Below are 17795 nucleotides of genomic sequence, written 5' to 3'. Positions count from 1 at the left end.
CAGGAGTGGGCAGTAGATGGTAACAGCTCTTGCAAATCTGAGTGTGTGAGAAGCATCCTCCAGTCTCCAAGAACTTTTGTTTCTTGAGAATATCATGGTACATAAAGTGTGTGTCTGTGTACAGGGACGTACCTAGGATTTTAGGAAGGGGGGGTCCAGACTAAGTGCCACCATTATAATGGGGCTTGGGTGTGGCACGCCACCACCATTCTTTTTTTTTGGGGGGGGGGGGGGCCCGCCCCCCAAAACCCCCCCCCCCCCCAGCTACATCCCTGCTGTGTAAGTGTGTAAAGCCAGGGTGGGTGGATGACCATATGACTGGTGGAGGGTTTTTTGGAATGTGCTGTATGCAGGCTGGGAAGCAAAAAGATATATGATAAACTGGCCAAGAGCATCCTCATTAGGTTGATGTGTTAGTGTTAACAGTGACTTTCTGGCACACTAATATTATAACTTTCCAGGAAATTCCATCAGGTTTTGAAGCTTATACCAAAAGTGCATTGCACTACTCTGTTACAGTCCAGGCTTATTTGGTTGCCCATTTTGAGGCCTGAGAATATATCAGTGAAGTGTAGAGTAACTTAGTATAACATACTGTATAGCAGCGGGAACCTCAGACCTGTAGAGTATAACATATAGGATATAATATACTGTAGAAGGTTAGATGTAGTTGTGTGTATTATTGTGAACCCAGTGGTAGTTTTAGTCTGGGCAAATTGCCTACTAGAATTTGAATAAGATAAGGGATGAGAATGCTGGCACTTCTAACAACACTGTGAGATGTGAGCAGATGTAACTGAAAATAACTTTGTAGCAGATGTAATAGCTAGTGCACTTAGGATGGCTAGAAGCCAAAGACCCCAAGTGTACCAAAAGTGAAGTCATATCTTGAGATATCTGCTTTGATTGAATATCATAAATGAGCAACAGTTAGCAGCTTTGTTTTGATTGGACAGCTGATAGTCTGGACAAGACGAGAGAGAAAATAAAAGGAGCCAAGGTAGAGTTAGCAGGCTAGACTTCCTTGCAGTTTGCACCATATGAAGAACACTATTCATGACAGCTGTGTTCCTGATAACTGATAAACTGCCAAGACATGCTGAAAGATAGTACTGGTAAGAAACATCTAGGCTATCCTAAAATAGATATATTTCCCATTATGATTATAAAGGATGTTTGTTATAAATTATTATAGAAATGTCATTGATCCTGCTAAGACTCTTGACCCTTGGATGCCTGTATATTCACTGATGCCTATTTAGAGATATGTAGCAATGAATAGGATTGTATTCCTTGATGGATAAAGGGTTACCGATAATGATACAATGGACAAAATTCTGTACATGTGAAGGTCTTTATGAAAGGACTGTGCAGTAACAGACAGTATGAAAAGTATGCAATAACTTGATGATGATGGATAAATGGCTAAGTCATATTGTTTATGATGGTCATGTTCATCTATGTAATAATTATTTTAAAAGCCTGTTAAAGAGGTGAAGAGATACAAAGTTTCAGTCCCTATATAAGTATAACATCTTAATGGCCATATGATGAATTGTAATGAATGTATGCTGCCATAAATGCAATGTAATGTAGTGTGATGAAAGTCATGTCTGTGTTTTTCTTTAAGAGGAATGTATATGTTTTTATATTTAGGATTGCATATCATAAATATTGTAAAGGATTACCCAATAGTCTGTTCCTTATCCCATAGAAAAATCCTGATATTCCAATATTTAAGAATGCTTAGTGTCGTGTTGATGCTAACTCTGCCTGTCTGGTTTTAACCACCATCACAAATTGGATGCCTAGATGGCTAGAAGGTAATAACATAATCCCAGGCAGAATCCAGGTTAGTTGATAAGTGGCAAGTATCCTCAGTTCTTCGGTCTGAAGAGATAAGGGTGGGGAACTATGCCTGTTTCAACTCATTTTGGTTCCTTATGGGACTATTGATCAACAAGTAAAGTTTTTCTCTCCCCAACAGAGTAAAAAAATATATAGGGTTGGCTCCAGATTTAGATGCATGTAACTGGCAGAAGTGGGCATCCCTTCTCTTCCTCAGGGTTGAGGAAGGCTGAATGTGATAAGCTGCATTATGGGGGAAGGAAGCTACCCTCACCAAATTGGTGTAGCCCTTACCGTTTAGGGAAGACCATTCTGGATCCACTGATAATTCTTTATTTTTCCAGTGCACATAATCTTTCTTGCAACATACAACCAGTACTAACTTGCTTCCCAGCCAAGAAATGTTTGCTAGAAAGGAAACATATGGTAGAGTATTTCACGGCTGTCTAATGACCTAAATGGACTTCATAACTGAAAAGTTGGCAGTGAGCTTGAGAGGAGTGTGGGGAGGAAATGAAGTTAGGTTTTGTTGCAATGTTGGTAAGGCTTTAAAATTGTTGTAATTGTCTTTCTTCTTCTTTTTGCAGGAGCCTAGGCCCTTATATAATAAAAGATGCCAGTATTACTCAAGTGGAGTAGGATTCTTATATGATGCCTACCAAACAGAGGTAAATGGCTGTAGTTTATTCAATCTGTAGTTCATAAATGGGAAGGCTCCTAGCAAGGTGACCAGAAGCAGAAATGCCTTCTAATTGCAGCACTCTATCCCTTGAGGATTCATTTTCCAAACACACACAGCTTGGATATTTTATTTGTAACAAGCGTATTTGCTTTGGAATCAAAACTATTCTCATTCCATTCTTTTTGCATAATGGTCCTTGGCATTAGGTGAAGCTATTTTTTAATGTGGATGTTTTTGTTAAGTAGCACATTGTCATACGTACTCAGGTTATATTAATTTTTGTGTACTTTGCTTTCCTCCCACCCCAACCAAAACTTTCCATTGTAATGAACTGACATAGTCCAAGAATATATTCTATATTCAGACTTTGGTTGTTGTTCAGCAGCCAAGACTAGGAGTAATCATGTGCAAATGGAATTCTGATTGAAATCTTAAACTGAAGAAACATTTTTGTTCCTTGTATTGTACATTTTATGTAGAACATACATACAAAAGAATGGAATCTCCTGTGCAGTTGTGCAACAGAAATAAAACCCCAAGTAGTGATCTAAAATCCACATTAAAAATTGTGATTTGTGTGATGTAACACTTATATATATTAATTATATTTGCATAGGTTTGCATATTTTCCCCACTTCTACAAGGAAATGGGAAAGGGAAAAGATCTCTGCAGGGTCCAGATATTTCACTTTGAGACTACAGGGAATCCTTCTGGGCACCTTATCATACTATCTGAAATCTGATGTTTTTGACTTTCAAGCCTGTACTTGAACCCCTGAGGGCTATGAACTTGCATTTTATTTGTTTTAAGGAATACTTAACCTGAGATTTTGAGAGTGCTGAGTTCCAATTCCAGATTCCACTGTTTCCATGTTAAGATTGTGAATTAACATATCCCCAGATCATATTAGCAAATTAATTGCTTGAAATGAGTATAAAATAGATGCCCTGGGTATACCATCATAAAATCATAGAGTTGGAAGAGATCACAAGGGCCATCCAGTTCAATCCCATGCCATACAGGAAGACACAAACAAAGTATTCCTGAAAGATGGTCATCCAGCCACCGTTGAACAGCTCTTAATGTCAGGAACAGGAAGTTCTTCTTAATGTTTAGGTGGAATCTTTTTTCTTGTAGTTTGAATCCATAGACCTTTGGCCTAGTCTGTGGAGCAGCAGAAAACAAACTTTCTCCATCCTCAATGTGACAATCCCTTCAGATATTTAAACAGGGATATCATGTCGCCTCTTTACCATCTCATCTACAGACTCAACATACCAGCCTAACTTGCTCCTCATAGGGCATGGTTTCCAGACCCTTCACCATTTTGGTTACCCTCCTCTTGACATGTTCCAGCTTGTCAATATACCTCTTGAATAGTGGTACCCAAAATTGGACACAGTATTCCATGTGAGGCTTGACCAAAGCAGAATAGGGGGGCACTATTACTTCCCTTAGTCTAGACACTGCACTCCTCTTAATGCACCCTAGAATTGCATTGGCTTATTTAGCTGCCGCATCACACTGTTGACTCATTTTTAACTTGTGGTCTACTAGTACTCCTAGATCCCTTTCACATATACTGTTGTCAAGCCATTCTATATCTATGCATTTCATTTTTTCTGCCTAAGTGTAGTACCTTATATTTCTCCCTGTCGAAATTCATTTTGTTACTTTTGGCTCAGCTTTCTAATCTATTAAGATCATTTTGAAATTTGATCCTATCCTGTGGGGTATTAGCTACTCCTCCTAATTAGGTGTCATCTACAGATTTCATAAGCATGCCTTCTATTTCTTCATCCAGTTTATTTATAAGTCATTGACATCATGTCCACAATCCAAACATCTCTTCAAATGTCCACACGCAGGGATGTATTATGCGAGAGCTACACAACACCCAAGCAGAATAGCAACATGTGAATGACTAGGTGCCATTATGGAATGCATAATACATGATGCACAATCACAGTGAACAATGCACAACTACAACACAAATGTGCATTCACAACATGCAGAGTCAAGGCACAGAACATGCTGTCTGTGCAACTTTGCTCCACCAATATCAGCAGAATATGTCCAGTAAACAATGATGACTTTTTGGCCTTCAGTATGAAGAGTTCTTGAATATGTAGACTTAATCACACTTGTATCCCGAATTGGATGCCAGTTCGTACATGTATGCTTGCATAAACATGTGTATTTTTAGCTGTTGTCTACTTAAAAATATATGCAGGTAGGACATCCAGTCCTTCCACAAAATTATGTTTGCATTGTAAAAGATGCCTAGTTGAGCACATTTTGAAAGAGTTAAGCTTTATGTATAGATGGGCATAACTCAGGTATGACTTGTGGGTTGGTATTTTGTGTTCAAGTGCCATATCCACATACAAAACAACTATCTGTGGCAGCCCCTAAGCCTGTTCAAAGAAATGTAGGTGGGTAGTAGCTCTGTGGTAAAGTGCATGCTTTGCATTCAGAAGAGGTCATGTTCAAGTCCTGGGCTCTTTATTTAGGGCCAGGGAAGAATTGTGCCTGAAACCCTGAAGAGTTACTTCAGGTGTCTAACTCAGTATAATGCAGCTTCATGGGTTCCTGTTACTTATCCTTAGCTTTTTATTTGCTCTAAACATTGGAAGAATTGCAATGCAAACCTCAAAACCAATACAATTTGGCATTCTGAGAATTTTCAGTTTTGTCTTACTTTAATGAGCAAACCTTTTGCCCTTTGCTGAAGTCTCCATTCAGAGAACAGTGAATAGGATTCCCTATATCTGAAGGGTAATTTTCCTAATTTGCAACCAATATCCTGTTTTTGTTCCTATTGCTGCTTTATAGTCACTGTTCCTATCTTTCCCAGTCCCTGGCCAGTATCCATTTTTATTTGTGCCAATTATTCTACACTTTTGGACTCCTAGTTCTGTACTATGCAGATCTAATGTGCAACTAGTTTCACAAGCAATTGCATAAATAGTAGCCTAGGGATGGAACCACAAAAAAAGTGCACAACTGAAAAGCCCAGCTCTCCTAACACTTGCTGCCAAACCAATTCTGTTCTAAATCATACTGTATTCCTCGTAATTAAGTCTTCAAATCCTGCATCTCCATTGTTTTGTTTTTTAAATCAAACAAATTGAAACTTGCACGTTTGGTTGCTGAATTTAGGTATCATCTCTTGATGTATAATTTTCCCCCCACACAACATTGCTTTGTACATTAACTTACTCTTTTGAAAGACAAAATGGATTTTCTTTCTGTAGTGCCCAATGCAAAGACTTATGTCAGATGTATAGTATTTGTCAGTAAAGCCAGCATGGTGATTACAAGAAACAAAAAGGGAAATAAAGCAGAATTGAAACTGAAATGGCACATCTTGCAGAAAGTCAGAAATGGGTCATTGGTCATCTTTTCATAATTCAGAAATAACATATGAGAACAGTTATTGCAAATAACACTGATGTGTAGGTTCTTCTGTGTGCCCTTGCATGCCTAGCCATCATCACATTTCATCCCTGCCAATGTTATAGATTTATCTTTACCTGCTGCTATTTTAGCTGCAAGGGAAGAATGATCTATATCACACCAGAGAAGGCTATGAAGAGAATCATAGAATCATAGAATCATAGAGTTGGAAGAGACCACTAGGGCCATCCAGTCCAACCCCCTGCCATGCAGGAAATCCAAATCAAAGCATCCCTGACAGATGGCTCCCCAGCCTGTGTATAGACCTCCAAGGAAGGAGACTCTATCACCCTCCGAAGAAGGAGTGCATTCCATTGTCGAACAGCCCTTACTGTCAGGAAGTTCCTCCTAATGTTCAGGTGGAATCTCTTTTCCTGTAGCTTGCATCCATTGTTCCGGGTCCTGTTCTCTGGAGCAGCAGAAAACAAGCTTGCTCCCTCTTCAATATGACATCCCTTCAAATATTTAAACAGGGCTAGCATATCACCTCTTAACCTTCTTTTCTCCAGGCTAAACATCCCCAGCTCCCTAAGTCGTTCCTCATAGGGCATGGTTTCCAGACCCTTCACCATTTTTGTCGCCCTCCTTTGGACACGCTCCAGTTTCTCAATGTCCTTTCTGAATTGTGGTGCCCAGAACTGGACACAATATTCTAGGTGGGGCCTGACCAAAGCAGAATACAGTGGCACTATTACTTCTCTTGATCTAGACACTATACTTCTATTGATGCAGCCTAAAATAGCATTGGCCTTTTTAGCTGCCGCATCACACTGTTCACTCATGTTCAACTTGTGGTCTACTTGGACTCCTAGATCCCTTTCACACGTAGTTTCATTCAGCCAGGTGTCCCCCATCCTATATCTGTGCATTTTATTTTTCCGCCCTAAGTGCAATACCTTACATTTCTCCGTGTTGAATTTCATTTTGTTAGCTTTGGCCCAGCTTTCTAGTCTATTCAGGTCATTTTGAATCTTGATCCTGTCCTCTGGGGTATTAGCTATTCCCCCCTAATTTGGTATCATCTACAAATTTGATAAGTATGCTCCCAATTCTGTCATCCAGGTCATTGATAAAGATGTTGAATAGCACTGGGCCCAGGACAGAGCCCTGTGGGACCCCACTGGTCACTTCTCTCCAGGATGAAAAGGAGCCATTGTTGAGCACCCTTTGGGTTCGGCCGGTCAACCAATTACAGATCCATTTAACAGTTCCTTTGTCTAGCCCACATTTTACAAGCTTGTTTGCAAGAATGTCATGGGGAACTTTGTCAAAGGCCTTACTGAAATCAAGATATACTATATCCACAGCATTCCCTTCATCTACCAAGCTGGTAATTTTATCAAAGAAAGAGATTAGGTTTGTCTGGCATGACTTGTTTCTCTGAAACCCATGTTGACTTTTTGTGATTATGGCATTGCCTTCTAGATGTTCACAGACTCTTTGTTTAATTATCTGCTCCAGAATCTTTCCTAGTACTGATGTCAGACTAACTGGACGATAATTGTTGGGATCCTCTTTTTTCCCCATTTTGAAGATGGGGACAACGTTTGCCCTCCTCCAGTCTGCTGGGATCTCTCCTATTTTCCAGGAGTTTTCAAAGATTATTGCCAATGGCTCCGATATTACATTTGCCAGTTCTTTTAATACCCTTGGATGGAGTTCATCTGGTCCCGGAGACTTAAATTCATTTAGATTAACAAGGTGTTCCTCTACTATCTCTTTACTTATTCTGTGCTGAAATTCCCCTATTCTGTCCTCTGCTCCATTATCCTCAGGTTGAGCACCCTTTGCCTTTTCTGAGAAGACTGAGGCAAAGAAGGTGTTTAGTAATTCTGCCTTTTCTCTGTCTTCTGTTAGCATTTTGCCATCTTCTCCACGCAGTGGCCCTACCGTTTCCTTCTTCTTCCTTTTGCTGCGGACATATCCAAAAAAGCCCTTTTTATTGTTCTTAACCTCTCTAGCAAGCCGGAGTTCATTCTGCGCTTTAGCTTTTCTGACTTTACCCCTACACATGCCTGCTATTTCTTTGAATTCCTTTTTTGTGATTTCCCCCTTTTTCCATTTCTTATACATGTTCCGTTTCAAACTTAGCTCGGTTGAAAGTTCCTTAGTCATCCATCCTGGTTTCTTGAGACACCTCCCGTTTTTCTTTCTCACTGGAACTGTTTGAAATTGAGCCTTCAGTATCTCCCTTTTAAGAAAGTCCCATCCGTCCTGAACTCCTTTATCTTTTAGTATTTCTGACCATGGAATTGCCCTCAATACTTCTCTAAGTTTACTGAAATCCGGAAGAAATTAGGAAGAGTTGGAAGAGATCCCAAAGGCCTGCCAGTCCAACTCCCCTGTCATGCTGGAATACACAATCAAAGCGCTTCCAATAAATGGCCATCCAGCCTCAGTTAAAAACCCTCCAATAAAGGAGATTGTTATTGTGTGTCTTCAAGTTGTTTCCGACTTATGGCAACCCGAAAGCAAGCCTGTCACTGGAGTTTCTTGCCAAGATTTGCTTTTGCCTTTTCCTGATGCTGAGAAAGTGTGACTTACCCAAAGCGATCCTTGATTCAAACCCTGATCTCCAGAGTTGCAGTCCATCACTCAAACCGCTATGCCACACTGGCTCTAAAGAAGGAGACTCCGCTACTCTAATTACTCCACTTCCTCACTGTAAGAATACAGGATTGTTGTGATGTGTGTATGTGTGTACATCTGCAGGCATGCCACTCAGAGCAAGCATCAGGTAGCTGAAAAGGCTGCCTCCTTTTGCAGTAGACAGTTACATTATATGAGCAATATGTTAAATTCATATATGTATGAAACAGATCCAGTATAGCAAGTCTTTTGTGGTAGTAGGGGCAGTTCATCTGCCCACATAAGACAACTCATCAGTGCTGTGCTTAGGATAGCTCATCAGTGTGCCTCAACATTGGCTCCAAATCTTATACATAAGCCAGCCACTATTAATAAATTTTGCAAAAATGAAAGGCTAATGCCATTTCAAATTTAATCTCACAGTAAATGTTAAATGGCTTCATTTTCCTCACTTATGCTAAGATGGACCTATTTTTATCACTTCAGCACTCCCCCATACTATCTGTCTTTCAGGTCTTACAGTACTGGTACAAATAGTCAATACAAGCCATTCACATTGGCCATTTTGGAACCACAAAATTCCTTCCCCTTCAAGAGAATCAGCACAGTGCACATTTGATAAAGTTTTCAGATTCAGAGGCAATGCCTTCTGTACCCCCAGAGCTAATTTTAGAGCATTTCAGAGTAATTATCTTGCAAAATAAATAAATAATAATAATAACTGACCTCTGGGAAGGCCCTGAGGGAGCATGAAAACAACCCTGTGAGGGTCACATGCAGCCTGCAGGCCACACTTTGTTCACCCTTGGCTTATAGGGCATAATAAGGTGCTGATCCAAACTGCTGTCCAGGAGGCACATGGAGGGTGGAGGCTTCAGAGGCTATACAGTAGATCTGGAGGTGATATACAGCTTAACCTAGTAAATCTACACTGAGCCATATAGGCTTGTGCTTGATTTTAGGTATTATTTTTTGTTGAACTAAGCTAGGGATAGTCACAACACTTTTAAATGATTGAGCTGAAAATCTGTCATGGCTTTGGGTATTTAAAGTCTGAATTCCTGTCTAAATGAGCCTTGACCCTATTTCCAGGTATTTTTTCTTATTTCCCTCTTCCTTTCTCTGAAAAAAGAGAAACCAAAAAGAGAGATGTATCAATCTGTATTTCATTTCATTTAACAAAAACAAATTTTCCATAGAAACCATGAGTAGTTGATAGATTTTTCATGGAAACGTTATTTTATTCCACTGCTTTTGCCAAAAAACAAACAAACAAACAAACAAAAAATAAATCCCAAAACTCACAATGAACTGCTGAATGGATTAAATTATATAATAACCAAGGCATGAAAAGACTTATAGTGTGGCTACTGAAACACAGAAGAGTCATGTAAATCATAGAGTTCTCACATCTTTCACACTGAAGATTACAAAGCAACCTAAATGACTGAACAGATGTTACAAGCTTTTCAGCAAGAAAAGTCCATGTAAATAAGGAGAACCCTGTGTTTCTAGAAGATTTTCAGTGTCACATATAAATGTCATTTGGAGAGTTTACTTTTAAGATGTATAAAAACAATCCGCTGTCTGAATGAAGACAGACATACTCCCCCGCTCCTGCAAAAAAACTATTGGCTCAAAAATTGGTCTGCTAGCTCCAGCACTGTGAAAACAACTTATGTTCTGGATGTTTATTGAGAATCCAGGATATGTGCTTACTTGGGATTAACCAGAGAGTCCAACTGAGACACATTTGGTGGCACTGTTGAGCTAAATCAGATTTGCTATACTCACTACAGCCAACATGTTGGCTTAAGGCAAACATATGAGCTTCATGAATGCACATAATTTCCAAATAAATTGTATATTATTTTGACTTTAATCAACAACTAACGGCATATTTTCAAGAGATACTGCCTCTTGTAGATAAGGCCATTTCTCAACCAGAATCTTGTGTGTTCTCTTTTAAATCTATAAACTTTTTTATTAGCTGCTTTCCCCATTTACCTGAAATAAGGGTTTTTTTTCATACCTGAATTAGTTTCTACACATTGAATTATCTCTCTATTCATGTAAACAGAAAGCTCTGTGGAGTTTTTTTATACACTTATTCAAGAAATTGTTGGGCTAAGGACTTTGTTCAGTTTTGGTCAATTTGTGCTCATTTTCAACCTTTATTTTCATTTGTTGTTAGCTGCCATCAAGTCATGTTCAATTTATGGCAGCCCTATGAATGAGAGAGCTCCAAGTCACTCTGTCCTCCATAGCCCTGCCATTTCTCCATATTCTCTGCATTGACTATTATATTGTTCTTGTCCTTGCACAAAAGTCACTGAACAGTTACATTCCAGGTTCTGAACCTATTTCTGTCACATTTTACTTTTGCTTCTTATCTGTTCTTAACTGCCATCCACTGAGACCTCTCTTTCTTTTTGGCTACAATAGTGTATGGCTCACAGTTAATTAGGCTTAATAGTGCAAATCTATTTTTCATATTATCTTTAAATTTTAGAGGGATGTTTTTCGGGTTGATTTATTGTTCTACTTTAACTTTACTCTAATTTTTAATTTTGAAAAATAGTAGTTCATGTTGGTGCCACAATCTGCTCTTGGTCTTGTTTTTTCAGACAATGGAGCTTCTTCATCCTTTGCTTCCAATTTTGTAATGATTGATTTCTCTATTAGCCATCTGGTGATGTCCATTTATACGGTCTCCTCATGTGTTGCTTCAAAAATGTGTTTGCAATGGACAAATTGTTAGCCTTGCAAAATTCAGTCAGCCAGGTTCCTGCTTCATTTCTTGATCCTAGGCCAAATTTTCCTACAATCTTTGATTCTGATCTGTTTCCTATTTTTGTATTCCAGTCACTGATGCTTAACAAGAAGTCTGGGTTTGGTGTGTAATTAATTTCATCCTGGACTCCAGCATAAAATCTTTCAGTTTCTTCTTCTTCTTCTTCTGCAGTTGCAGCATAACATTTGCGTATCCTTCTACTGATGGGCTTTCCCTGAAATATTATTGATATGATTTGTTCAGACTGCAGTATATCCATTGACTGCTTTTGGTATTTCTCTCTTCACTATTAACACCCCCTCATTTCTTTTTAGAGCTTCATTTCCTGATTTAAGATGTCCCATTCTTGTTCACTTTACCTCACTCACCCCAAGTATTGCAATGTTTGTACTTTCTGTTTCTTGTTTTACTATATCTAGCAATTCATGCTTCTGATGTTCCATGTTCCTATAATATGTGTTGTGTAGCTTCAGACTTTCCTTTCACTTCAGTGCACATCAACAGCTAACTGTCCTTTTGGCATGTATTTAGTTGCCCCATTAGCCATAGTGCTACTTGTAGTTGTCCTCTGCTATATTCCAGTATCTCTTTGAGTGCCATCTGCCCTGGGAGTCTCATTTTCTGGCACTATCTCTTGTTTCATTTTGGATTGTCCCATCATAAGTTTTTGTGTAAAACACATCAAAGTCTTTTGTGTCTAAAGTCTAAAAGCCTTTACTGTGCTTCCCTCTGCATCGCTATGGTGCCACTTCTTTTGGCTCTGAGAGATCTATCTCCAGTGTCACCCCATCACTACTGCTGCTCTTCAGTTGCTGTTTGGCACATTTTGTCTGTCTCTTCAGTAAGAAACTGTCCAACATGGAAGACACTACTAGCAGCACTGCTGCTGTCAGCATAGCAGTCTTTGCTCACAGGAGCACACAACCCAACCATGGCAGAAAGGGTGTGCCATTGGTGGGACTATCCTCATACTGTCCTTCATATGTAGTTCTGTGCTTCTGTTCCCTTTACATTCTTCTTAAAAACAAAAAGAAGAATGCCCCCCTCCCAATTTATGGACAATAAACCTAAAACTTTAGTTTATAAATCTGAGAAAAAATTAATGCTTGTGGGGCAGTTTTGTTCTCTGCCACATAGTGTTTAGGGCAGGGTTGGGCAACTGTTCAAGGACCACATCAGTCCTTCAGGATACTTTGGAGAAATCCTTTCTGCTGTACCTACTCCAGAAAAAGAATCATTTTGTACCCCAAAATACCTTTCATGGGACATAGAGGCATTTCCATCATGTTTTTGGGCTCTCCTTAGACATATTAGGTGAGGCTTTTTAAAACAACTTCCTGTTTTTTAAGTTTTCTCCTGAGACTTATCTACATCCAAAAATGTTTGGGGGGGATTTGTAAAAATGCTGTTTCCTATGGGAGTCCTGGCATCTTCTAAACATGGTAGAAATGTCCTCCACATCCCTTAGAAGGCATTTTGGAGCAGCATTTATTTTTTACCCCAAAGACCACAAAAACGGCACTGGGGGTGCCAAATATACTGTTAATTCCGGGCAAAACACACTTGATGATAGAGTTTGCATCTGAACTAGTGTCCAGAATGTCTACTAGCCAGAATAAAACTCTTTTGGTTTCAATTCTTCTTTCAGGTGACATGTTACACCTTAAACAGCAAGTGTCAGTTGAAAGTGAAAAGTAACACATGCTACTGCTGTGACTTGTACAATTGTGAAAAGTAAGTACCTATGGAGAGAAGCTGGTTAGAAAGCTCCTGCCAGTCTACAATTTGCCTCTTCAGCTCCTGAAGGAAAACAATCTGATGTAATCCTATGAATGTTCTTCCAGCAGATAGGAAGGAGGAGGAGGAGGAATTGTCTTCCTATTCACTGCATATTCCTTCCCACAGGCATGCATTTATAATATTTTCCATAAATGCTGGAATCAAGAACAATAAAGCTTCCCAGCAGCATTAGCTAGCACTCCAATAGAAACCCAATTGGGTGAGCCAGTATAGTACATCAGTTTGGCCTCTTCTATTGCAATTCAGATGGTGTGTTACTAAGCACACACTCAGTGTGGAAAAGGCAACTACTGGCAATTTTTATTTTTGCTTGCTCTGCATGTTTTTATCCCAAACATCCTCCCTCACAGATACGCATGCCAAAACTAGTATGAGAAATGTCATGTTCTGTAACAGATCAAAAGGTGGGGAGAGGAGCCAGCTGAAAGTAGCATTGCAAAGTTTGTTGTCATAGAAAAACTAATCACTTTAACTTTCTACCAAGCTTTTGGCTTTACAGTCAACCCAGATTTTACTCAGACATTTGTCTTTGCTTACTTGGGCCACTGCTCAGATATAATCATTAAAGTTTATTTTAATTGTCGGCATTCTGTATTTGCAGTTATGGATTTATAACAGCTCTGTTTTGAGTAAAAAAAATGTCATCTTAGTGTAAAACTACATAAATACTCTCTGGCCAACCTTAACAGCCAGCAGCTGCATCAGGTGAAGGAGATATGTTCAGCTGCTGATCAGGATGTGAGGAGGACATTTTCAGCCCTCTCCTACCAATCTAGAACAAATCCTCCTCACAATTCTTTGTTTCAGTCTTCCTCCTCACTGGTGGGAGGGAGTTAGAAACATCTTTCTTTCTTTTTTGCACCCACCGGCAGTTGAGCAGACCTCCTTTGCCAAAATGACTGCTGGCTGTTAAGGTGGGCTGAGGCAAGTCAGGCAAGGAGACATTGGTTTTGCATGCACTGAATATCAGCAATTATTAAATATTTTTGTTTTGAATTTCTAACTCATCCTCTCTGATAGGCAATAAACTGCAGTCTCCAGAATGCTGAAACACAGGTGTTAAAGCTTCACCAACCATTAAACTTATTCTGTACGTTGCACATGTTGGCTGTGATCCTGTATGGTTCAACATACCATAGTAGTTCTGCCTGTGGACCTACACTAAGCTGAAGTATATGACACCCCCTGGACTTACCATACAGCCTCTGAAGCTCCTGTACATGACCTTTCTGGGCCTTGTGGAGAATGACTGGGGATAAGAGAACTATCTGGCTATGTCCTCAAAGCAAGACACCAAATTATTACATTAATGCTAAGATCTGCTGAGGTCTCCCGAGTGTCTTAGCACTGTTGTAATCATTTTGCATCTGGCTACATGAACATAGCCTGATGCTTTTCCAATCCTGCCCACTCCCTGTGAAGCATGGAACAGCTGTATGCAGCAGCTTCAGGGGGAGGAAGGGCTTTGGTCACAGTGGCAGGAGGAATGGATACCATGTAAATTTGCTGCTGATGAAAAAACCCTTCTCTCATCAGCTCAGAACATTCAACCAGCTACTATGAGTTCCTTGGTGTGAACAGCTGTCAAGATGTGGTTCACTTGTATCGTCTGCTTTGGTCTTCTACTGTCTTGAACATCATTGGATTGTTTCTTGGCATAGTCACAGCAGCCATGCTTGGGGCATTTAAAGATGTGGTAAGTCTTGCAGCCTTTGTGGCATTTCATACTGAAGGGATATATCAGTGTAGGATGTCAGTGGGCCAGTTTCAGTCTGCAAGCCATTGGCTTTGTCTGTGGTGATTGTCCAGAAAGAAAGAGGCAGTTGCAAACAATTGGTGCAATATTGTGCCAGTGGCCACAGAATTGTCTTTAAGGTAAAGAAGCAGTAGGTTGTCATTAATGTTGACTTTCTCCAGGTACTTTGGGGGGGGGGATTCCTTTCCTGTCCAATATAATTGAACCATCTTATATATGAAGACTCTTAAACTCAGTGTGAATCACCAAATACAACTTGCTTCTAAGGAGGTCAGCACAGAATAGATTGCATGCAACCTTTGTTATTTCTGAGAGTTCAACAACAGTTGCCCTCAATATTTCTTAGTACCTGATCATACCTGATTGATGATTTCTGAGGAGGCTCTACTATATAGGAGTCTTGTTGGTCCAGATTTTCAGGTAGCGGGATTAGCTTGTTGATTCCCTGTTACTGGGGTCCATGGTGCCAGTCCCTAGCACACTGGGAAAAATCCCTGCTGGTCCCTGACACCAAATAGCTTAAGAGGTTTTAGAGCCTAGGATTCAGAAATACAGGGAAGCATGTATATCTCTACCTGTATGAAGAGCTACATGTCTACCTGTATGAAGAGCTACATCTATTGTTCCTGAGTTTATAAAGACTAATTTCATAGTAAGGCTCCATGTAAGCGGTGCCTGTCTATTCCTAACTTATTCTTTTTGCTTACTCCCAAATAGTAGTGTCATTCAGCTTGTTTGCACATTCGCCAAAATCAGTTGTTACAATTGTTAAGAGATGTGAAGGCTGGTAAGTTAAAAGGGAATCAAGAATAACAAAGTAGAGGAAGAGGAGGACAGAGAGGCGAGAGGGCCAGAAGGAGAGAATTGAATCCTCCAGAGGTGTGGTGGAGAGCTGGGTACTGAACTGGATGCTAGTTATTTTTAATGACACCACTGCTCCCACACAGGTGGGGTTATCAACAGTGATCTGACTAGCTAGTGGCGTAGAGGTGGCTGAATGCATTCACTGGCCTGTTGAAGCTGCATGTACATATAGCTAGTTCTTAAGAAACAACCTGACTGATCATTCAGTTTGAAGCTTTGTCTTTCTGTGTGGCCAATATCCTGTCTGGCAAAGTGTAAATGCCAGAGGACTGGGATGGAAGGATGCAGGAGGTCCAGGAGAGGAAGATATGGTGCAGCAGAGATCTCCCAATGCCATCCTCTTCCCATGGCCAGTCAGTGGCTGCTTGGATCAGGGAAGCTTCTCCTGGCATGATCTGGCTTCCACTGCACACCCCAGGGAAGCCATTGCCCAAGGAAGTATTGGATGCCTCCTTCCTCGGTGTTCCAAAAGATACTTTTACTGGCATAAATTAATCCATGGCTGTACCAGCTGAAGTCATTAGGAAGATTCCAGCCTCTGTTTTCCAGGAATTATGTGAAATAAACATGTGAGATAGAATATTCAGAAGAAAGAAGAAACCTTGTGTGTACCTTTATTTGATATTTAAAGTGTATAATATATATCTGGAATGCAAAGAGAAACAGACCGACTAAGAAAAGGGAGAAAGAAATAAAGCAGTCCAACTGTGCATGGTTCCATACATTTATTTTTTTCCAGAAAAAAAAATGCTCTTGGCAGCAACCATTTTTAGTCCACATTACATTTGGCTATATATATATATATATATATATGGATGTTGCAGAGGTTGGCATTCTCTTCCACTCTGCACAATGACCTAAGCCCCCCACCCCAACTCAACAATGTGTTGTAATACACCCCCCCCACACACACACAGCCATTCTATTGCTGATGGAGAGTGTAAGGAATAGGAGAAGCATATCCAGGTGCAGACCAATGACATAATATGTGCTTGGTTGTTTCTGGCTCTGGTATGACCAGGTGCTTCTCCAGTTCCCCATCAGTCCCCCCGTCCCATATCAACCAACAATGGAATGGCCATGGATGAGGATATTGCAACACAACGGTGAGTGTTGGGAGTGGTGATAGAGGAGCCATACCAGAATTGTGAATGCAGAATTCCTCCTTCAGCTATGTACAACCATCCGGGATCTCAGTCTTTGATTGTAAACCTGTACACAATGATATCTGTAAAACCAATTGATTTTATCAGGGTTTAAACTAACCTAAATGTGTTCAAGACCTTTTCACTTCTGTTCTTCTCCTTCCCTAATTTTCCAATGGATTGGAATTGTCATTTTAAGAGGCCTTTTTATGGAGGGAAGTTGGCCTGGTTTAGTCTTTAAAAAACTGCATACAGTATGTGCTTGTAGCTGGGCAAATCATTAAAGAGGCATGTTCTGCGATTTCCTGAATCACCTCTAAAAAGCCTAGTTACTCTTGTGACCCAGATGCTTGAAAACATTGCTTATAATAGTAACCTTTTGAACGGAGGACAATTACTAAAACAGAATGGAGAAGCATTTGTTTAATTTCTTCCCTTCCAGTCTTATCATCAGATCCTTTGAGTGACACATAAACTCTTAAGAACCAGCTTCTTTTCAAAGTGGCATAGCAACTGAAGGATTTCTTTAATATGGTAGTGTTTTATTCTCTTCTGAGTTTGCACCAAATATCATGCACTGTAGAGTTTTATAACAAAGTTCAGTTGCTTTAATGATTTGCAGCATTGCAATAAACTGAATGTAGAGCAAGTATCTTCCATTTTCTAGTTCAACACATTTTTAAAATAAAAACCATGTTCCTTTTATATGCCGGTGCCTAGCATGCTCGTAATGGTTTCTCTCTAAGGTCACTCTGTCACACACATGCAAGCTTGCAGACTGTAAGAAATTAAATTTTGCAGGCAATGCAGCATAACTGAATTTGCTTGAGCTTGCTATTCCACAATAGTTGACAGTA

At 39.9% G+C, this 17795-nt stretch overlaps 1 protein-coding gene across 2 annotated transcripts in view; it reads left to right on the top strand.

Moving 5' to 3' along the window:
• Window positions 1-17795, top strand: part of TMEM255B (transmembrane protein 255B) — a 64370-nt gene that overhangs the window by 40386 nt on the left and 6189 nt on the right. For both annotated transcript variants that reach the window (XM_042457328.1, XM_042457327.1), the window contains exons 5-7: window positions 2436-2516; window positions 13022-13107; window positions 14710-14869. In XM_042457328.1, coding sequence (XP_042313262.1) covers window positions 2436-2516; window positions 13022-13107; window positions 14710-14869 — 327 coding nt within the window. The remainder of the gene's footprint in view (window positions 1-2435; window positions 2517-13021; window positions 13108-14709; window positions 14870-17795) is intronic.

This window comes from Sceloporus undulatus, chromosome 3 (assembly GCF_019175285.1).
Source record: "Sceloporus undulatus isolate JIND9_A2432 ecotype Alabama chromosome 3, SceUnd_v1.1, whole genome shotgun sequence".
Taxonomy (NCBI): domain Eukaryota; kingdom Metazoa; phylum Chordata; class Lepidosauria; order Squamata; family Phrynosomatidae; genus Sceloporus; species Sceloporus undulatus.
Note: the sequence above shows the minus strand (reverse complement) of the source record. Positions and strands in the feature narration are given on the sequence as shown.